The sequence below is a fragment of the Mangifera indica genome, unplaced genomic scaffold, assembly GCF_011075055.1.
Source record: "Mangifera indica cultivar Alphonso unplaced genomic scaffold, CATAS_Mindica_2.1 Un_0013, whole genome shotgun sequence".
Lineage (NCBI taxonomy): Eukaryota > Viridiplantae > Streptophyta > Magnoliopsida > Sapindales > Anacardiaceae > Mangifera > Mangifera indica.
Window position 1 is genome coordinate 468,005 of NW_025401105.1, and position 23,747 is coordinate 491,751.

The following is a 23,747-nucleotide window of genomic DNA, read 5'->3' on the forward strand; positions in this document are numbered from 1 at the left end:
TAATTCATGCCCAAAAACAAATTTGAACCAATTTTCAATTAAAATTCACATAATCCAGAATTTAATTTTATATAATACATGTCAAATACATAACCTATTCTCTGATACCAATGTTGGATAATTTAAAGCATATGTGAAATTCTGCAAACGCACCTGTACCACTTTCACCCGTTGGTGTTCCACCTATTCCACCTTGTGTATCATCAATAATATCATCAACACCAGCATGATAATATTCAAATGGATTGAATTCATTTGATATTTGGTATATTTGTAATATTTTATAATGATAAAATTAAAATAAAATGAGATGAAAAATATAATAAAATAACTGAGATTAAGAGTTTGAGAAATTTGTAATTGTAATTGAAAATGAAAAATTGAATAGGTTTTTATAGAGAAAAAATGTATTAATTAAAAAATTAAAAAAAATTAAGCAACTACTACTACCTAGCCAATGGCTTCTGCCATTTGGCAGAAACAACTCTGCTATTTGGCAGAAGAATCTTCTACCAAGTGGCAGAATCGATTTCTGCCATTTGCAAGAAGCAGATTTCTGCTTCTGCCGTAAGACAGCCAAAATCTGATTCTGCGTAGGAAGAAAAAAAAATATTTTTATTTTGTAAACAGTGTCGAGTTAGGTCGGGTCAGCCTATGGGTCTAATATTAAAGCCCTAAGCCCAGCTCGACAGGCCTATGGGCCTGGCCCGACACTCTATAGTGTCGGGTCGGGTTTTATTGTACCTGGGTTTTTTTTTATGCTTCAGGTCGGGCCAAAGACATGTCTACTAATGGGTTTGGACAACTTGTTAACCAAATGGGTTGAGCAATCTGGTTTTTCCATCCTGATTACAACTTGAATTAGCAAAGAATGCTAATATTTTGGTTGTTCAGTTGACTATCTTCCAACAACTAAACCTTAGGGCTTTCTCATGGCGACTGTCCTACTCAGACCAATGATAGCCTCCAACATTGTTGAAATTCAGTGACGCAACAATGAGAAAAACACTATTTGGGTCTCAATTTTTTGATAATTTTGACCAAATTTTGATGTAATTTTGAAACCAAATCATGTAACACATATCCAAACTGTATTGTAACATGTTTCCAAACATTAATTTAATGCAATTTGGCCGAATTTAATTCATGCCCAAAAACAAATTTGAACTAATTTTCAATTAAAATTCACATAATCCAGAATTTAATTGTATATAATACATGTCAAATACATAACCTATGCTCTGATACCAATGTTGGATAATTTAAAACATATGTGAAATTCTGTAAACGTAAAATGTGTACCTAGATTATTTTTTTATTCGCATGGTTGATTCAATTGCATTTCAAGGGTTTGACATGAGTCGTTTTCACAACTCCATTTGCCTGAGTAGTGTAATCCTTAAAAGACATTGTTTTGTGCTTTTGGTTATGAGAGGAGAAAAAGAAAAAATCTTCTTAAAAAAATGTGCTAACATTCTCTATTTGGGGAAGGTAGTTTTGGATATTTCAATAGGTGTCTAACTACCAAATAACTTCTCCACCATCTGTCTTTTGGCAGATATGCAAACTGGGTCAGGTCGACCCATATGGGTAGACCTAGATCTAATACTTGGTTTCGTTTGCTAATGGTTGTTAACTTCTAAGGGCTATGGCGGTATTTGGTTTGGTCCTTTGTTTTGGGATTTAGGTGGTTATTGTGTTGTTTGAATGTGGTTAAAAGTTATTCAAAAGGATAATCTGTCTCGTTGAGAATTCTTGTACTCCTAATTTGTTTTTACTATCCTTGTTTTTTTAAGGATGAGCTTAGGGTGTTTGGCCTTCGAAATGGTTTTCTTGAGTGCAATGTACATATTCAATTATCAAATAAATAAATAAAGATCAATGTTATTCATCATTTCCAATTAACATGGTGCAAACTCTTTGTAGTTGTAGCTAACTTCATAGGCAAAACAAAGCTTCATCAAGATGGTTACGACCATGCACTCCGTTTTTACCATATTGACTTGTTTTATTCTTTTGATAGTTGGGTTCTTTACTTTTCTAATTTCGAAAAGAATCTTCAAACGTCTCTAGCTACGGATAATAAGGTGTTTACTGAGCTTTATTCCAATTGTTTTATTGTTAGGGAATTGATTTCCCTTCGTCTAATCACAAGTCATTTCTTTCCAGCAATGCTATGTATACACAATTATGTACATGTATTATCACATAATTAACTATTATTTTATTCTTAGTTTAAAATTATCTAATTATGTGACAATATATATAATTGTACACACATTTGTGTATCTAAAATAGATACATATAGTTTTATTGATTTCAAGCAATACTATGTACACACAATTATGTACATATTACGTGTATTATCACATAATTGACTGCTCATTTATTCTTAATTTAAAATTATTTAATCATGTAATAACACATATAAGTATGTACACGTTTGCGTATCCAAAGTTGGTACACATATTATATATTCATTTTTGGTACACAATTATATACACACTTATATGTGTTATCATATAATTTACTATTACTTTATCCTCAATTCAAAATCATCCAATCATATGATGATATATATAAGTATATACATATTTGTATACCTAAAGTGGATACATATAGTTTTATTGATTTCGAGCAATACCATGTGTACACTTATCTGTGTTATCATATAATTAATTGTTACTTTATCCTTAATTCAAAATCACTCAATTATGTGATGACATATATAAATGTATACATATTTATATACTTAAAGTTGATACACATTGTTTTATTAATTTCAAGCAATACTATTTGTATCAATTTTGGATACACAATTATATACATATTTACATATGTTATCACATAATTAGCTATTATTGTATCTTAATTCAAAATCATTCACTCATATGATGACACATATAAATTTGTATATATTTTTATAGTCAAAATAGATATACATAATTTTATTGATTTCAAGTAATATTATATGTATTTATTTTAGATTCATAATTATGTATATATTTATATATATTATTATATAATTAACTATTATTTTTTTAATTTAAAATTACTTAGTTATATACTCATATATATAACTAAGAATATATTTATATAACCAAAATAATTACACATAATTTTAATGAATTGGAGCCCATCTATGAACTGCAGCGTACCATAAATGCATACTTTTCGATAGAAGAAACTTTATTCTCAACATAATAATCAAGACTACCTTTAGCACAGAACACAACCATTTCTAAATGCACAGCACAACATTTATGCTTATGTTTTATAAACAACCTCATTTGTTGTTGTTATGTCATTATTTCACTTCTGTAAATCCAACAAGTTTTGTCGGCTAATTACTCATTAAATTTTTTTTGTATCCAACTGTGTTAACTTTAAATCTCTTTTTATGTTTAAAATAGATGTGCTAAAGATAAATATATCTATGCTCTCTCTCTCTCTCTCTCTCTCTCTCTCTCTCTCTCTCTCTCTCTATATATATATATATATATATATATATATATATATATATATATATATATGTTAAAGATGAAATTTTTACTTCACATGAATACTATTGAACAAATTATTGCATTATCTCTCCTCTACCATTATTCCCTGCAAGTCAAGTTATTCCTTGCAAGCTTATAAAAAATTTCAAATTATTCCCTATAAGCTCAAGTGATTTTTGTTTTGATTCTTGGGATATATATATTGATATATTTTTTGCATATTCAACACCAAGTACTTCAGTGCATGCTCTTCATGGGTGGTTTCTTGGATTATTTTTTCATGTGCAGTTTTAATATGAGACTGACGCCAACCAAAATTTTGACAGATGAGATCAACTGAGTTTACAATTTTTGTATATATAATCTAAAAAATGTAAACTCAACAATTTTAAATTCATTTGATCTTATCTAACACATATATATAAATCTTGTTTCAAATACTGATACTAAATATTTATACATGTTCTCTCTCTAGAGTGTATTAAAAGCAAGTAATATTGTAAATTTTATTTTGGTTTCTCAAGGTTGAAGATAAGGGTAATTTAGATATTTTATCATATAAAATGGTAAAAATATTTAGAGTGTAAAAAATATAATATAAATATATATATGAGCTCAAATAAGGGTAAAAATTTCAATTTTTCTTTATATAAATTCTAAATAAATTACATCTTTCACATCACTCGCACTCATGCTAATTAAATATTGTAACGTGATGCCCGAAAGGGGATGGCGAATCACTGTGTCTTTTTCTTCTTGACAACTCCGGATCCGTATGTTGACTGGACCATATCGTAGAACAATGGAACTTGCAGCTTCGTAAATATCACTGCCGGTATACAACCCAGAGCAATAATTGGGATGTAAAATGATTCCCATCTGTCCTTGAGTAGCATGTACAAAGTTGCACCAAAGGCCACCATCATGGTGATGATAGCAAAGAAGAGAGAACCGAGACCTATAATCAAACTCCTTGGTAACTTTAGGAGGAAATCTTCGGGCGCATATCGTGCAGTTAAGATAGATAAGAACATCAATAAAGAAGTGGATGAAGAAAGCAAAGCTAGTGCATCTGAAATGGCGAACACTAAGAAATCCGTTCGCTGCAGAAAAACTGGAATGCCTGTATCACCTACATTACCTCCAGGTACAGTGAAAGCAGCAGCAAACACTACAGTGGCAACGAGCGTGGTAACAATCATGCAAGAATTTGCAGTATCTTTCATCCATTTCTCTCCCTCCTCAGCCAACTTCTTGTGATCCTCCATGAAAATTTCCGTAGCTGTTTTACCTATCACATTCATTAGGTCTTTTTTTCCGGGGTCAATGAAATTGTCCACCTCCTACAGGAATAATAAAATTGACTATCAGTATACATCAATCAATAAGGTCTTCAAAGACAGATCCAGGATATAATTTTACAGGAGCAAATTCAAAATAAAACAATAGAAAATATGAGGAAAGTTAGTGGATCTGGCACCTTAAACCATTGCAACTCTTTTTGCATCTGTAAAGCCGCACCAGAAACCGATAAGAGGTTATAGGAAGGTGCCAATTTTGCTGAACTGTGCCAGACAGTGTTTCCGTAATTATCTTTTGAATTGGGCAAATTAGCTCTAGTTGTAGGGATCTCGGTTATCAGATTAAAAATTTCTTCTTGCCAGCATCCAGTTGCAACATGCAATAGGTGTTCGTTTCCAGATTGCAAATGTCCGAAAATAAGATCCGGAAAATGTTGAAGACAAATCCTTACGATTTCAACATTCCCAAAATATGTAACTGAAAACATGACCGGCCAAAGTAAAAAACCGACAAGCTCAAAGCTAACGTTGGATCCAAATTCAAAGCAAAACTTTTCTACTATTTCCTCAAAGCATCTGTGTTGCAACTTGGCTTCTCGAACTCGTTTTAAACTTGGTACTGCAAATGAAAATTATGTAAAAGCTGTAGTAGTAGTCTAACAGAGAATGTTTGCATACCAGTTGAAATAACAGAGAAGCTTTCCAAAATAACGTCTTCAAACGATGAAGCTCTGAAACATAAGCAAAATAATAAGAAAGATCGATACCTGATTAATTATACACGCTTTAACGCATTTTGAAACTAGAAATAATTACTTTAGTAGCTAGGATTACCATCTATAATATTTAGTGGAAGAGATTTGTTTGGTAAGGAAAGTTTGTATCCTAATGAGAGAAAAAAGTTCTTCTTTATTAGGAATACCCGGAATCATAACAAGTTTCAAGATAATAATATGTAAAATAAATCATCAATTACAGAAAATGCACATTATTTAAGGTGGTTCAGAATGATAAGGGAATACATTACTATTACAAAGATGATAGAGTACAATACATTGTATGGTATCCCAAATTGACAAACTTTGTGGTGCTCTCACATATTTCTTTTTCCTATGAACTACTTGATTCTCATGGTCTTATATTTATAGGCTAATTGAGAAATACAATTCAAACAAGGAGATACATTTCTAAAATTTTTGTAGAATTGCTATTTCGTGTTTAAATGTACTTCTATTATAACAAATTTTCCTCAAGAAATACAAACTCTATTTCATAATGAAAGCAAAAAAGGACTCAAGCCATAATCCTCAAAATTCTCCTCAATAGAAAAAGTTTTGCTATAACCCTTCCAATATAAATTGTCACAGGATTATGTTCACATGAAAGTCTTGTGTGGCACTTAGCGGCAATGTGCGCTAAGTCAGCCTAATGTCCCAAATGTTACAGTAATATTGAAAAATACGCGAAAGCACAAAATTAATTCAAATGCACAAAGTTAAGAGCACAGAAAGGTAGAAGAAGAGAGAACACAATCTGCTGGAAAATTCTTTGTATTGTTTATTGCTCTCTACTTTTGTACGCCGCTGGATCACTGATGCCCGACATCCCCGCTGCTACTCACTGCTGCAGAAGATAGAAATGTTGCTGGAAAGTGCTACTCTCACCTGCAAAAGATGTGAACCCCGCTCTCAATTAACATAGGCTCCGAAAACCCTATACTCAGATGAAGATACGAACTCTGCTCCCTACGAACGCAGCTCTAATACCAAGTGTCACAAGCCGAATTTTCTCGACTTGCCTGTACGGCATCCTCGATGGGTCGTCTCGAGGATCAGCCTTGCATGCGCCCACATTTTGGCTTAGGATCCCTGGTTATGTCCTGCCTTGGACTCATCAAGTGAGCGGCTCCAGCTCCTGATCAGCTTGTGCAAGGTTGGCCTAGTCCCCTCTTCAATGTGCTACCACAGCAACATTATGCAAGCCCCGTGGCTAGAGCACTTCCAACTACAGTTATTGCATCACGAACCCAATGACCACGTACACTCGCTCGTAAGATCCCCATCACTCATAGCTGCCCAAAGCCCTGTCATGGCTCCCAACCTGAGCCCATGACAAAATATGTGTAAAGATAAACATTTAATAATATTCAAACCTTAAGATAAGTAGCTCCTTGATGATTCCGACGGAGTCAATGCTGAGACGCCTTCCTTATTTCTAAGTGAATGGGGTGGTACTCCGATTTCCACATGTAAAATCAGAAGAAAATTATCATAATTAATTCTATCATGTAAAGTCAGGAAATTATCGATCCTAAAAGTTTGTCCAAGAAGAGAAATACTAACATTTATATAACCATCTTTCAATAAAAGTAAGGCCCCATTGACAACCAATCCAGCATACGGCCCTTCAAGTCCTCGTCTGAAGGATATCTAATGTGGCCATCGAACTGCCGAAGTAGATATAAGGTTATATCTCTTGATTGGAAGGAGTAATCAATCAGCAACATTTATATTTTAAAGAATACAATGAAATTGTCTTTAGTTCGTACCATTAAAACCTGAACAAATGAGATTACAAAAGCGCTCGGTGGATAGAGTCCCAGTGAAGGGACAGGTAGGGCTATTAAGCTCAAGTCTTGTTACCAAAGCAAGGTACCAAATCATGTTCTTATAAAGAGACCGTCTGACAGACACCAGTAGTGGAGTTACTCCTTCCCTGGAGAAATTTGTGTTAACTCACTGCATTTTCTTACCAGAATTTCCGCAGTTTTTACGCTTTCAGAATAGGCAAGAAAATGGAGAACCGTGTAACCATCTCAATTTTGCATTGCAAGCTCTTCCAGAGCTAAAAGTTCCACCAGCTTCTCCACAAATTCCCATTTAAATGAACTTGCGGCAACCATCAATACAGTGTCTGCAACGATTGTGATCCTTGCCAGCCATAAATTTCTGTTCTCCCCAACAAAACTTGTAGCAGTTTTCCAGTCACCATTTTTCGCAGCATTGTACAAAGGTAGGTAGGAATGCAGTAGCTTCTCTGTCGTCCCTGTTGCAATATGTATAATATTAAACTTACTGGGAAGGAATATACATGCAATGAGTAACTATCGAATTAACTACGCAAATTAAAAAAACCGGAATTAAAAAAAAAAAAAGAAACTGTCCAATACCATGTTGCTCCAAACAAAAAAATTGTATTACATAGAATACCATTGAACATTGCCATATATACATACTTTTATAATATATAGATGATATGTTATTATAAAATTACTTGTTAATTAATTATTAATTTAAATTCAGTCAATCACTTATATGATACAATATCGTGCATTTAATTATATATTCAAATATATATATATATATATATGGTTTTATTGAATACGAGACAAGTGTAGTTGGGCTTGAATTCAATTCGATTGAATTAATGCAAAAGCTTATGGTTGATGAGCTTGAGAATGTTTAACCTCAAGCTTAAGATACAAAACTGCTAACTTAAATTTTACTGAAAAAAATTATGATTAAACTCTTTAGATTATATATTATCAATTATTAGTATATTAAAAATCACAAAGTAATATTTTGAAAGTGTAAATATAAAATTTTAAACTTTTAAATGTTGATTGATATTATAATTGAATTGAACAATAAGGGTTCAAACTAAGTTCAACTATATTACTTGAATTACTTGAGCTTGACTATGAGATAATTTAACCGAGTTTCGAATAGCTTGCTAACAACTCTACTCATTTGGAACCCTACTCCAGCTATATATAAATACACACACACAAAAGTTTGCATTATAAAGTATTTATTCTGATAAGTCATAGGTTAACAGTTTTGCTGTGGATAAAAAATAAAACACAAATGCTTTTTGTTATTAGATGACATTATTTGCCTGTTTTTAATCTTTAATGATATTTTTATCTATTCAAATGAGTTCAATCTCAAACTAACTATTATAAATTCAATTCAAACTTGAGTCAAGATATATTCAAATTTAGTTTGACTTAAGTTTAACCCTAATTGCTCTTAGAAAGTACCAAGACCTAAAAATTTGAGCATAATATGAAAATTTACAAATCACATCAAGGTCTCATGAGAAGCCTACGAGTTAGCACCATGAAATATGCAAAAATTTTAAAAATAAAAATTTATATTTTTGTGGATCATCTTGTAAAAAGGCCACGAAGGCATAACATGCTGTGACATAAGTTATGTTGTGGGCTTTAAGGTTTAGGGAGCTAGTATGATCCGCTTTTGAGTCTAGACAAAGCATAATTTATGTCACATCAAATCTTCTCATTTTTTATCCGAAATAGCTTAGACCCACGACTCCCTCTGCTATTAGGAATAGCAATCATAGTGTCATGTGATATGTACCAATAAAATGTCCTTTCAAATTTTCAATAGACTTAATAATTTCAATATGATAAATAACACACGATTTTAGAGAAGTATTAGCAGCTTTTAGACTATTGCTTTTTGTTTGTTGGTAACGTAGATTATATAATTTTAAAAAATAGAGAGTGTTTTAATATTGGGAGAATTACAATGTCCCACCCCAACTAAGTCAAAACGACATATTCCTACCCTTAAAGGCAAAAAATGATATTTTCTTACCTTCCATCAAATATTATTAGTGAAATTAATGAATATTTTAGATAGAAACATTGGAAAAATAAAAATACCTTTCATAACTTTTAATGTTTCTGATGGATAAATAACATTTTACCCTCCAAATTTCACTAAATATATTTGCACCCCTATTTGTAAAAAGAAAATTTAAAACCTATAAAACTGTTATTGGCAATGGAATGTCACCAACGATATTTGCAGCAGATTGGTGCTATTCTATCTAGAATTGCTGTAGGAATAGTTGATTCTAGTTGAAATTGCACTGACCATAGTTGAAATTGCACTTGCCACACTTATGTGATTTCAATTGGAATAAAAATTGTGCAGATCCAACCTAAATTGCATCGAAATACTTCAAATCTAGCCAAAATCACATCGATATGGTGTGATTTCAAAGTAATCATACCATTTCAATGCGATATTTTTAGAATTTCACTATCTTAGTGTAATTCTGATATAATTCTAACCCTAATTTTAATCGATTTAGGATTAGTTGGAGTAAGTGATAATTTTTATAATTGGTGGGAGAAATTTATTTGTTTGTATTTGGGGGTGTTAGTGATGTTAATCATGCAATATATATATTTTATCAATTAATGAAAATACTTTTTAACCATTAAAACATATGTTTGACTTTTGACATAATGTGGGAAAATATTAGTTGAGAGTGAGAAGTTATCCTTTTGGTACAGTTTGGGTGAAAAACATCATTCTACCTTTAATATTTTGCATGTTACAGTAATCCCTTGGTTTTGAAATGTGGATTTCTATTACCCATGCAAGTCCGACTATTAAAGCTGACTTTAAGTAAAAAACACAAATTTAAAACTTTTTTTTTTTTATAAGAACAAAGTTAACCTTTTAGATCTCTAATATTGATGGCAACATAACATAGATAGGGTCGAAATACGATTTTAACACTTCAAGGCTCTATTTATAAAAAGGCCAAATGACTATTTCCCACCTAAGGTTTGATGTTTTCTCAAGTTTCCACCATTTAACTATGGAAACACCAAACACCCATCCATGGCCGGTTAGATTTAACAAAACCCTAACGGTGGCAAGGGTAAAATCGTCATTTTCTCTATAATATTAAAAATAAACTTAAATAGAATCTATTTTGCCCCCCTAAACTTTAAAAACTAAAATTTTCCCCCAACCTAAGTTTTAAAAAATCGTAGTTTCACCCTAGGGTTTCTTTTTTAAATCTCCGGCTCCATTGCCGACGGTTTCTCCCTCCCGAAGCATCCTCTCCTTCCGGCGATCTCTTTCCTCCCATTTGGACCCCCCATCAGAGTCGGAGAAGCCGTGGAAGACGAAGAACTTCGTCGAGGAAGACGAATTTGTCTTCCCAGTCGTCGTCATCTTCATCTTCCAACTGCGATCGGGCATAATCTTCGTCTTCATCTTCCAACTACGATGAAGAAAACTGCGATCGTCGTCGTCAGATAAGTCGTTTGGGAAGACGATTTCTCTTCCCAGATGACTTATCTCTGCGTCAGATGAGTAGTGCAAGAGTTTAGGGCGGCCGTCGGTGGAAGAGAAACCGTCGGGAGGGGAAGACGGCCGGTGATGGCGCCGAAGAGATAAACCCTAGGGGGGAAATGCGATATTTTCAAACTTAGCTTAGGGAAAAAATGTTAGTTTTTAAACTTTTAGGGGGGAAAATGAGATTAAATTTACCACCGTTAGGGTTTTGTTAAATCTAACCGGCCATAGGTAGGTGTTTGGTGTTTCCATAGTTAAAGGGTGGAAACTTGAGAAATCATCAAACCTTGGGTGGGAAATAGTCGTCTGGCCTTATAAAAATTGTCCACTTGCATTTTAATATAATTTAATAATTAAAATGATCTAACCCATAAAAAAAATATGACTAATTTTTATGAAAAATGACTGTCAGTCTAAATTTACTTTTGGCCAAATGACTATGTTCAACCTAAACTTTGATGAAATGATAATTTTTCACCTTTTAAGTTAAAAATTAATTTTTCACTTATTGTCAATTTTGTTAATAAAAACTATTTGGTTTTGCAGTAAATTACTTGTTTACCTCTTTAGTAAAAGTGCAAAACTACTCTTAATACATAATACAAATGTCAATTATCAATTTATTCTTATATTTATTAAAATTATAATGATACCCTAATATAAACTAATTGTAAATATCAATTATAATTACATTTTTTTAGTTTAGTTTTTTTTCATTTCTTCTTCTCCTCTTTCCCTTCCCATACCTTCTCTAACACCACTATGCCCATCCATCTTGACTAAGTTTTGAAATACTTGGAGAATAAGTATCTCATATTAGACAAAAATCGTGGAGCCTCAAGTTTAAGTGAGGAAGTTACTTAATGATTTGTGTGATGGATTTTTGGAAGTGCATAATAAATTCACTAGTGGGTCTGGTATAAAATATTCCTCTCATGAAGTCTATAAAAAAGTTGGGGATCGATGTTTTGCTAGGTGGCAGAAGAAAAATGGGTCTTGGTTTTTTTAACTCATCGAATCTGGCAATCAGAAGCTACTTCTCAGTTATGACAAGAAGAAGCCCATCCATAATAATTCAACTAGGGCTCTGGTTGTTCATGTGATCTTGGCGGCCTAGCAGCTTTAGTAGATGTTAGAATTTTTAGTCAAATGGCATATTTGACTTATTAATTAACGGTTTTTATTAAAAGAATTGATTGACGGGAGGAAAAATAGGCTTCTCAAATTTAAAGGGTGGCCAATTTAATTCTTTTATGGTCAATATATAGTTGGGAAATTATTAAAAATAGGCAAAAGTAAGGGGGCTTAAGCGAAATTGTCCAAAAAATTCAGAGTTATAGATTTGTCATTGTTTATAAGTTTACATCCCTATAAACTTCGACAACGCACATTGGGTCGTCGAAGTTATAGATTTCCGTGAGTGATCGATTACGGTATACGATTCGGAGGTATCATATTCGGGGAATATGGGGTCTCTTGAGCAGCGCATGCGACCGTATATGACATTCAAACCCGCGTTATTAGAGGTGACGAGTTTTTGGATAGCTTCTGGGAGGACTCCACGACATGATTCCCTCGCTTTGTATCGAGCGACGGATGCCCCTCAATAGGGATTCGGCTCCGGTGACTGTAGCGTGTTTATGTTACGTTTTTTTGAGTGTTTGGCGTTGTCACGGAGCGTCGATTTTCCCCGAGAGTCATCTACCTCTATGCGTCGACGTTTAGCATCGCAGTTATATTTTCACCATATCGAGTAGCTCACGGATGTATATTTAGTTAGCTCATTGTTTATTTATTGTTCTCCATATGTTCGTATGTATATATTTGTTGTATGTGCGTATGTGTATGATGTACTTTATCTATCATTATATATAGATATGTATTTGATTTCATTTTTATATGTCATTTGAGTGATGTTACTATCCAGCAACAATCGAAAAATTCTTCGAAAAACTGAAAAATACGAGTCGATGTATCGTAAAAAGGTGAAATTTGAAAAAACGGAACTAAAATTCGAATTCTAAAAGTTGAAATACCCTAGAGTGACAACAATCAAAAAATTCTTCAGAAATCTGAAAAATACGAGTCGATGTATGGTAAAACGGTGAAATTCAAAAAAACAGAACTGAAATTCGAATTCTAAAAGTTGAAATACCCTAGAATGACAACAATTGAAAAATTCTTCGAAAATCTGAAAAATACGAGTCGATGTATCATAAAACGATGAAATTCGAAAAAACAAAACTGAAATTCGAATTATAAAAGTTGAAATACCCTAGAATGACAACAATCGAAAAATTCTTTGGAAATCTGAAAAATACGAGTCGATGTATCATAAAACGGTGAAATTCGAAAAAACAGAACTGAAATTCGAATTCTAAAAGTTGAAATACCCTAGAATGGCAACAGTCGAAAAATTCTTCAAAAATCTAAAAAATACGAGTTGATGTATCGTAAAACATTGAAATTCGAAAAAACAGAACTGAAATTCGAATTCTAAAAGTTGAAATACCCTAGAATGGTAACAATCGAAAAATTCTTCGAAAATATGAAAAATATGAGTCGATGTATCGTAAAACGGTGAAATTCGAAAAAACCTAAAATTTCATTTATAATGCTCCTACAATGTTTAATATTAAAATGCCCCCCAAATTTTAATAACATTTCATTTGACCCCTCAATTATCTATTCCTAAAATTTCATTGAGAAATTTATAATGTTCTTATAATATTTAATATTAAAATGCCCCTCTAATTTTAATAAAATTTTTTTAACCCCTCATAATGAGTGAGGAAGGTTTATTAAATGAAGGGAATGGTAATTTTGGTATTTTAGAAAAAGTTATAGACATTTTTGCTTAAGAATAGTGAATTTGGGCATTTTTGCTTGAAAATAGTGACTTTGGGCATTTTGCTCGGTGGGAGGGCATTTTGGCCATTTTTAATAATTTCCCTGTATAGTTGGATTCACCACTGGGCTTCCTTTACCCTAATCAATTGGCCCAGTGTGACCCAATCAATCCATTTTGTAGTATTTTTATTTCTTTTAGTTTTTCTTATCTTTTAAATTTAAAATTCAATAATTAATTTACATTAACTAGATCTCCTTTTGAATTTAATTCAAGTCAGCTCAAATCCTAATTTTCAAATCGACTTATTTATAAAAATAAATTTAATTTTTGACTTTAACTCTACTGTTTAATCTAACTTAAATTTGAGTTCGAGTAACTCAAAATCTAGCCATTATTCTTATTTCAAAAGCATATAAAATTATAATAATACTATGTGTATATATTTTTAATACAAAAATATGATATATAGATAATGTATGATCATGTGATTGAATATTATTTTATTTTTAATTTAAAAACATTCAATCACATAATAATACATAATTTGTGTATTTATTTGTATATCAAAAAATGTATATGCAGAGTTTATTGATAAAATAAATATGGGATTGAAATGAAAATGATTTCAGAGCATGTGGTCAGTAGTTCTTGCTTACGGAGTTGTGCAGCTGCAGTTTCTGCCTCAGACAATGCCGTTTGTGAGCTTCTACTTCCAGTAAGATTCGGCAGCCGGTACGGATCTGCATCAAACGGCGCTGGTGCTTCAATACTCTCCTGCATTGCCATTTTGTCTTTGTTTCTTGAATTGGTGCTTGTGATTTAGTTGCAGGCTTGCAGCAGGTAGCGAGAAAGGGGGAAAATAATATAAGACATTATGTACAAGGGAGCGAATTATTTGTCAACTCTTACTCTTTTAAAATATTCTTAAATTCATCCATAAGTTAAAAAAAAAAAAAAATCATCTTGTATTCGCCCGTAAGACTCACCCCGTTAAATTCAAAGGGCAAGAGTGTATTTTTTCTAGTTAACCTTAAAATACGATAAAAAATAAAATAAAATTATGAACACACAGTATTGAGTATATAATTGAATGTTTAAAGAATGTGTTATTATGTAATTTAATAATTTTAAATTAAAAATAAAATAATATAATATAATAATACATTATTTAGATATTCAATTGGTTACTCAAAACTAAATAGATATAACATTGCTCTAAAAGTTAATATGTTATTTCTAGTAACTTATATTGAGTTTATTCTTGTCGAAAGGAAAAAATAAAAGTGAAGCAAATAATGAATTTTGCTGCGAATCAACTGGAAACGTGCAGTGATTGGTAACCCCATTGATGCAAAACATAAGCTGGCCATGTTGTTACGTCTTTTAGAAAGCAAATGCCTTATGCCCTGTAAAACATAACCTTGTCATAGGAGCAAAGAATCTAAAAAATATTTGTCCCATGCATTGAGCAGGAATCTTTAAAGAAAAAAGCGCAAGTTAAGAATATTATAACTTTTTCTTGCCAATAAGAAGCATTATATTTACATACAATATAAGTAAAGAAAAGGTTAAATGTAATTCGGTATAATAGTTAGGATGGATAATGATTTTAAAAATGTATTCCATGCAAATAATTTATTGGATACCATCCTTGGCATGAAGGAGCAAGTAAGCCTGTGTTCATATGGTCAAGGGTATTAAAAATATATTCCGTGTACCCACAAAACAAAAAAGCATTAGGACAGCCAATTTAGGTCATCAACTTTTAAAAATTATACAATGGAAATAAATTACAATATTTCAATTTGCTTATGTGTCTTTCACCTCTTTAATTTGTGTTGTATTTGGCCAAAGTTATAGAATAATACTATATACACCCAAGTTTTAAAAACTCAATTTTATATTTAGATAAACTGATATTATGTGATTAAATATTATTTTAGTTTTAATTCAAAAATACTCAATTATATGATAACACATTATTTGAGTATTTAATTGGATACTTGAAACTTAGTGCACACAGTTTTATTCAAGTTTTTAGGAGTATAAAATGAAATTTTAAGTTATGTCTTGTTGTATACAAATTTTATCATGCAAAACAGAACCTTCATAAACATTAAAATTTACAATGATCATATAAACTTGTTTTGCACATTTATAATATAATTATTTATTGGATATTTTTCTTTAAAAAGGTATAGAAGAATTATGATTAAAATTTATCTTAATTAAATGATGAATTTTGTCATTTATGTATATTTAATTAAGTTTACTGATTGGTTCGAGATTGATTCGATAAGGCATATGTAGAGCTCAAGCTTACACTTAATGAGCTCAAGTTGTAAGCTAAAGCTTGAGATAAAAATTTTTTATTTAAGTTGATTTGATAAGGCATATGTACGGCTCTAGCTTAAACTTAAAGAGCTCAAGTTGTAAGTTCAAGCTCGAGATAAGAATTTTTCACCTAAGTTGAAGCTGAAGCTCTAACTCGATTTGTGTTTGTCAAAACTTATTGTGAGCATAATCTTCTCATTATCATATACAACAGCAAACAAATAACATCAAATAAAATTCCTCATGCTCAACACTACCAAATCACACCTAAATTCAAAAAAAAGAAAAAGCTGAAATCTCAAGAAACACTCTTAGAGGCAAATTGATGATTAGGATAAAGAGCAAAATTTGATTTTCTCAGTGTAACCTAAGCCAAAACAATGACATCAACAACTAAGCATTTGTGTAAAACTATTAAGATGAAATTTTGAATTAAAAAAATAAGTTGTAAATAAATGTGTATGCCAATTTAAATTATCCCCACGCATTGTGACTTTATAATTCGAATTTATGGAACGGATTTTTGTTCATTTTCTTTACTTCATATTGATTGCAATACTAATCACCTCCACAAAGTAGAATTTGCACCATTTTCGGACACGGTAACTCTACTACTTACAGTAAAATTAGCCTCCAAAGTCACCATGGTGATAGGAATAGGTAATACATTACAAGCCATGATAGAACAATGGCCAAATGACTATTTCCCACCCAACGTTTGATGTAAACCCAACTTTCCATCTGCTAACTATCAAAAATCCAAATTGCTAACTATTAAAAATCTAAATACCTATCCAATTGTTAAATTTCACAGTTATTATCAGGGGTAAAATTATTATTTATCAAAATATTTAAAAAAACTAAAATTTTTATCAAATCCCCCCCACAAGTTTAAAAATCTAACAAATTTCCCATCATCCAAAGTTTGAAAAGCCGACATTTCCCCTTAGAGTTTTTCCAACCACCACTGTCGATTGCATTCTCCCTCCTTCCTGGCTCCTCTCTCAGTGCTACTCCATTTTTTATCATCATCAATTGAGAAAATCAGTCGATGAAGACCTTTCTTCGTCTTTGATGCAATTATTCTCTTGGTCGACCGATTTTGTCAGTCCGTGATAGTCGAAAATGGAGCAAAACTAAAAAGGAAGCTAGAAGGGAGGCCGGACATTGTTGTTGCTTTCTCTATTCATTGATAGTGGGGGCTAGAAAAACCCTAGGGGGAAATGTTGATTTCTCAAACTTTAGGTGGGGGAAAATTTGTAAGATTTTCAAACTCTGGGGAGGGGGCAATGTGATAAATCCTTTGTTTTTAAAATATTTTGATAAATCATAATTTTACCCCTAACAGTAACAGTAAAATTTAATAGATTGGTGGATATTTAGATTTTTAATAGTTAGTAGGTGAGAAGTGGGTTTGCATCAACCATTGGGTGGGACATAGTCATTCGCCCTAGAAAAAATATGATAACTTCAAAGTTTGTTCCTTCCACCACTTTGGAGCATCAAATGTATCTTTGTCCCTCTCACGTAAATAACATCCCTCATAATTCAATTTCTTGTAGTTGAATAGTTTTAACTGCCCTCGCAAAATGCTTGAATATTGACCAATTAGAAGTGCCACCTTGTACACTCACCCGATCAACCACTTGAGTTTTAGCAGTTTTCTCCATGTTGGAAGACTGACTTTTAATCACATATTAATCATAAAGCTCATACAAGGCATCTCGAACTCTTACAATCTTTTTCTTCTGCTTTATGCCGAGGACATATTTGTGGGAAGCAAAATTCAATCACCTTAATGTATTTTGCGTTTGGGGTTCAAGATTACAGCTACAACCATTAATAATTTCCATTCTCCCCAATACTTATCAAACTCCATCTTCATATCGGCCACCATGGATCAAACAGAATTACCTTCATCTTGTGACTTTTCATTTATCAATACTTTCATTCGAAAAAATTTATTTAGAAATAAATTTGAAGTTGTATAGTCAGTCCCAAAGATGATATTAGTGGTAAAACTAATGACCTCTAAAATGGATCAAACTTTCTCCATGTTCTTCCTATCTTCTAGTTTTGGGCAAGAAGTATAATGTGACTTTTGATCGTTGAATCTTGGGAACACCTCTTTCGACTTGATTATAGTTATAACCATATCATAAGTAGAATGTTGCCTTTATTTACAATCAAGAATGAGCTTTAGGTGAGGCAAATACAATTGTTGCATAATCTCTCAAAAAGAATTCACTTGCCCGACCTCTGATTGATTGACAAATGTAACACCTAATGCATAACAATCTATAAGTGTAGACATCACGATTCCACCTCCATTAGGAGTTGACCCTTCTTTTTGGAAAAACATTTGTTGTTTTCTCTGTACATTTATTCGCCCCACGCAATCTTTCAAATGCCTTGAAAAACAAAGTTGTGTTCTTAAACCCTATTATCACAATTCTTATCTTACAATGAATACGTTTCGCTTTTTCCTTACTATCAAGTGGGATCACTTCTTTAAAATTGCTCCAAACGGTAGATATCTTTGCTCAGTCTTTCTTTGAAATGGATTAACATCATGACCTTATTAATTATGCGAGACAGATGTATATGTTGCAATTGCAACACTGAAAGGTCTAGCATCAACACTATTTTCAGTCCCATGAGGTGAACTTGTAAGGTCTAACATCATTCATCTCTTAAGTATCTTCTCCATGCATTTCTATTCGCAGATTAAAATTAAAAAGAATGAACAACACAATCATAAATTGATCACTTTGGTAAAATATTATTAATGTTAAAAAGTAACTTGACTACAATTAGAAACTAGTTCAAATTTAGTATAATAACAAAAGCTAAATATATGTAATCTAAATAAAGGTTACAACAAAGCCAAAAACTATAAACAAGTAACATCATTATCAAGCTAGATAAGCCAAATTCTCACTAGATCTTGATCGACAAATATGCCAAGTCGAGCTAATATGTTTTCTACAAAGAGAACACGATTTTCACTGTGGTTTCTTGTCTTGCCTTTCAGAAAAGAAGAAAAACAAATTAAAATCATGAAATAGGCATTAACATCCAAACTTATAATATTAAAAAAATATAGGGGGTATTTTGAAATTACATAATACATGAAGGATTTAAATAATAGGTTAACTGAAAGGTTAACTGAAATGTTAAGAAAAATGGTGTTAAATGGTGTTAAATGAAATGTTAAGAAACATGGGGGTATTTTGATAGTTCATAATATATGAAGGATTTAGAAACATGTTAAGAATGAATAGATGTATTTTGATAATAGAAAATATATGATGGTATTAAATAAAATATTAGATAAGTACAAGGGGTTAAATGAAATATTAAAAAATATAGAAGGTATTTTGATATTAAACATAGCAAGAAAACTTTAAATGAAATGTTAAGAATAGATAGATAGATACATTTTGATACAAGGTAATAGAAAAGGTTGTTAAACAAATTATTAGATAATTATAGGGGGTTAAATAAAATATTAAAAAAATATAAGGGGTATTTTGATATTAAACATTGTAAAAATGTTTTAAATAGAATGTTAAAAACAAATAAATGCATTTTGATACAAGATAACATATGAGAGTGTTACATAAATTGTTAAATAATTATAGGGGGTTAAATTAAATATTAAAAAAATGTGAGGGGTTTTTTGATGTAATAGCTTTAGTATGAATAATTTCTTCATTTCATATTTATTGGAATGAGTTGTTTGAGTATTTCATTATTTGATAGTAACATCACTCAAATCACATATCATTATTTCCGTGACAAGATTATTTAAAAAATGAAATCAAAAGGATATCCATATATAATGATAGATAAAGTAAATCGTATACATACGTACATATAATAAATATACACATAAGAATATATGAAGAACGATAAATAAATAATGTGCTAACTAAATATGCACCCATGATCTACTCGATACAATGAAAATACAACTGCGACGTTAAATGTCGATGCATGGATGTAGACGACTCTTGGAAAAATCAACACTCTATGACAATTCCAAACACTCAAAAAAAGGTAACATAAACATGTCACAGTCACCAAAGCCTCCCCCCTCCTGAGGGACATCCGTCGCTCGATGTAACACGAGGGGATCATGTCTTAGAGTCTACCCAAAAGCGGTCCAAAAACTTGTCGCCTCTAATAATGCAACTATGAATGTTGTGTATGGTCGCATCCGCCGCTCAAGAGACCCCATATTCCTTGAGTATGATACATTCGAATCGTATACCGTAATCAACCACTCAAGAAAATCTATAACTTCGATCACCTAATGTGCGTAGTCGAAGTTTATAGGAATGTAAACCTATAAACAGTGACAAATTAAAGTTGAGTATAAACTAATTTAACGTAAAATGTACTGAAAATACTATTATATTATACTTTATCAACCCCATGGTTTGTAAAACAACCCCGAGGTATAAGCTGCCTCAACCATTCTCGTGAAGAGTCCTGAAAACTAAAACTCCTCATCCGGTGTGGCCTACCAAATCTTCCAGGCTATCTTAATATGTCTTACAAAGAATGTGTGGGCAGTCATCCAGTGCTGTGAAATAGTCAAACGGTGATCGTCTTGATGCTGACGTAATATAGCCAAAAAGGAATCCACATGCTGAAATGGTATAAACAACTTCAAATGTGTTAGTTATTGACGAATATATCAAACTTTTAACCAAATTATATAGTATAGACAACTTGCATTGTCGGTTAACCACTCACGTAACTCTACCACAAGGCACCAAAAACTGTCCTTCGACTTCGAACCGATGAAGTAAACATCATGCGAGTTGGAAGTCGCAGCTCTAGTGTACCACATGAGGAAAGATTTCTTACGCTCTGAGGCAAAGGATGGAATCGTCCTGAGTTGTTGTTTCACCTTCCCTTTGATTAGATTTGTATACGGGGTGCAAATGAGTGGACCCTTCCAGACGATCCGATCGTGTGTCGTACGAATCAATTGTAAGTACATACAACTATTAATTCATTATTTCATCCTATATAACAATTATGCATTAATCGATTAATGTTACCTTCTTCATGTATGTAGGAGGAGGTTTAGCTGAAGAATCCTGAATCATGGTCAAGTCCATCGTGTGTGCCCCCTCGACAGACTACTAAATTGTAATTTTGAAAATCTCAGTGAACAATATATATGAATATTTATGTACTAATTAGAATTGATATACCTCAACATGGATAGCCTCAAAAACATCCTCCTGGAAGTCTTCAAAATACGAGTCGATATAAAGTCCAAAAAACGAAACTGAAATTCGAATTCTATATTTTGAAATACCATAAAATGTAAATAATTGAAAAATCGTTCGAAAATCTTCAAAATACGAGTCGATATATCCTAAAACAGTAAAATTCGAAAAAACAAAACTAAAATTCGAATTCTAAACGTTGAAATACCCTAGAATGTCAACAATCAAAAGATTGTTCTAAAATCTGGAAAGTACGAGTTGATATATCCTAAAATGGTAAAATTCGAAAAAACGGAAATAAAATTCGAATTCTATACCTTGAAATACCCTAGAATGTTAACAATCAAAAAATCAACCAAAAATTTGAAAATACGAATCGATATATCTTAAAAGGACGAAAATCCAAAAAACAGAACTGAAATTCGAATTCTATACTTTGAAATACCATAAAATGTTAATAATCAAAAAATCATTCGAAAATCTTCAAAATACTAGTCGATATATCCTAAAATGGTGAAATTCGAAAAAACGAAATTCAAATTCAAATTCTAAACGTTAAAATACCCTAGAATGTCAACAATCGAAAAATCATTCAAAAATCTGGAAAATACGAGTGGATATATCATAAAACGGTGAAATTTGAAAAAATGAAAATGAAATTCGAATTCTATACATTAAAATGCGATAGAATGTGAACAATCAAAAAATCATTAGAAAATCTGAAAAAAAGACTCGATTTATCCTAAAACAGCAAAAATTGAAAAAACAAAATTGAAATTCGAACTCTATCAGTTGAAATACGTAAGAATGTCACTAATCAAAAAATCTTTCAGAAATCTGGAAAATACGAATCGATATATCATAAAACAATGTAATTCAGAAAAACGAAACTAAAATTTAAAAATACGAATCGATATATCCTATAAATGAAAAAACCAAAATATTGAACTAAAATTACGTCATTACATCGTAAAATGTGTCAAAAAACACAAAAATCGAAAAACCAAATCTCAAATTCAAAAATTACATATTGAAAAACCCTAAAACAAAAAAAACGGATATAAAATTCGAAAACTACATGTTGAGAAACCCTAGATATGAAAAATATCAATTTACCCCCTGAGAAAATTTCTGCTACACATAGGTCCAATATTTATCTTTTGCCCCCTCAGTAATTTTCTAATCTATAGTGCCCCTGTAGTTTCAAAAAGGTAAATTTTTCCCCTAACCCACGGTATTCACAACGTCAGCCCACTATTACATGGCAAATTTCAGAAACACCCGTCGTAGACTAACTAGTCTCGGCCAGCTCCCTAATGTTTCAAAAATGCTACTTAACCCCCTAACCCACGGTCAATCTCTCCTGATCGTGGGATACACTGTTCCCATGGTCGGACTGCTGATCACTTCGGACGCATTTTTTAGCTAAAAATTAGTCGTTTTGGCCTCCAATTTCAACACATATCAAATCTATATAGGTTATAACACAAAACCCCTTAACAAATTCAACGAAAACAATCAAGAATAAAAACATTTTAAGCATTGTTCAAAATTGAAACCCTAAAGTTTCAAACCGCAAAGTCTCACTCAAATCTTAATAATATAAATAATAACTTGATTCAAATAAAATTAGGAAAGATATACTAACCTTCTTTACCATTTTTAATCGTCAAAATGCACGAAAATCGCCAAAAATCTCTTCGACCATGGAGCGTGAATTTTCTTTGAATTTGTACAATGAAAAACGTGGAAGATTACCGTGGGAAAAAAGAAAATTTTCTTTGTTTATATATAGGGGCAGTTTGGTCATTTCACAAAAGTTGGGCATTTTTGCTTTAACCTGATTGTTTTGGTAATTTCTCTTAGACCCCCTTAATTTTGGCCATTTATTATAATTTCCCCGATTAAAAAGATAAACAAAAGCCTCTTCAATTCAGGTCTCCAATAAAATTTCAAAATGTATTGTCTCTGAAGCATGAATGTATAATTTTAGTTATCCTTGAAGGCAATTCATAAATCTGCAATGCTTGCCTACACACATTATATATATTAAATAAATCCCAATATATAACCCTAAAAATCTACTGTATTATTATAAGTTTAGGTCAATAATTGTTTTGCACGGGTCCATCCTGGCTTGTTGTGCCTTGTTGTTGTTCTGCTACGAGGCTGGATGGAAAAAAAAAAAAGAAAGAAAGACTCAATATTCCCCCTTAAACATGAATTCCTCAATATTTTGCATTAGTCGGTCTTCTTCAATCTTCCTGAGTATGCACTTGACTTTCTTGTATTCCATCTGTATCTTGGCTTGCTGTTGTTTTGCTGCTTGACTTGATTAAAGGAAAAAAGAGAATCAATATTCCCACTTATACATGATTTCCTTA

The 23,747-nt window shown here is 31.9% G+C and overlaps 1 protein-coding gene across 1 annotated transcript; it reads right to left on the reverse strand.

Annotated features, from left to right (window-relative positions):
- Positions 1 to 4,240: 4,240 nt before the first annotated feature.
- On the reverse strand, positions 4,241 to 6,613 carry LOC123205708 (ankyrin repeat-containing protein NPR4-like). Its single transcript, XM_044622727.1, has 4 exons — positions 6,558 to 6,613; positions 5,483 to 5,535; positions 4,984 to 5,423; positions 4,241 to 4,846 (listed from the first exon to the last, which is right to left on the reverse strand). Exons 1-4 carry the CDS (start codon positions 6,611 to 6,613, stop codon positions 4,241 to 4,243), a joined length of 1,155 nt encoding a protein of 384 aa, XP_044478662.1.
- Between the last annotated feature and the right edge of the window lie 17,134 nt (positions 6,614 to 23,747).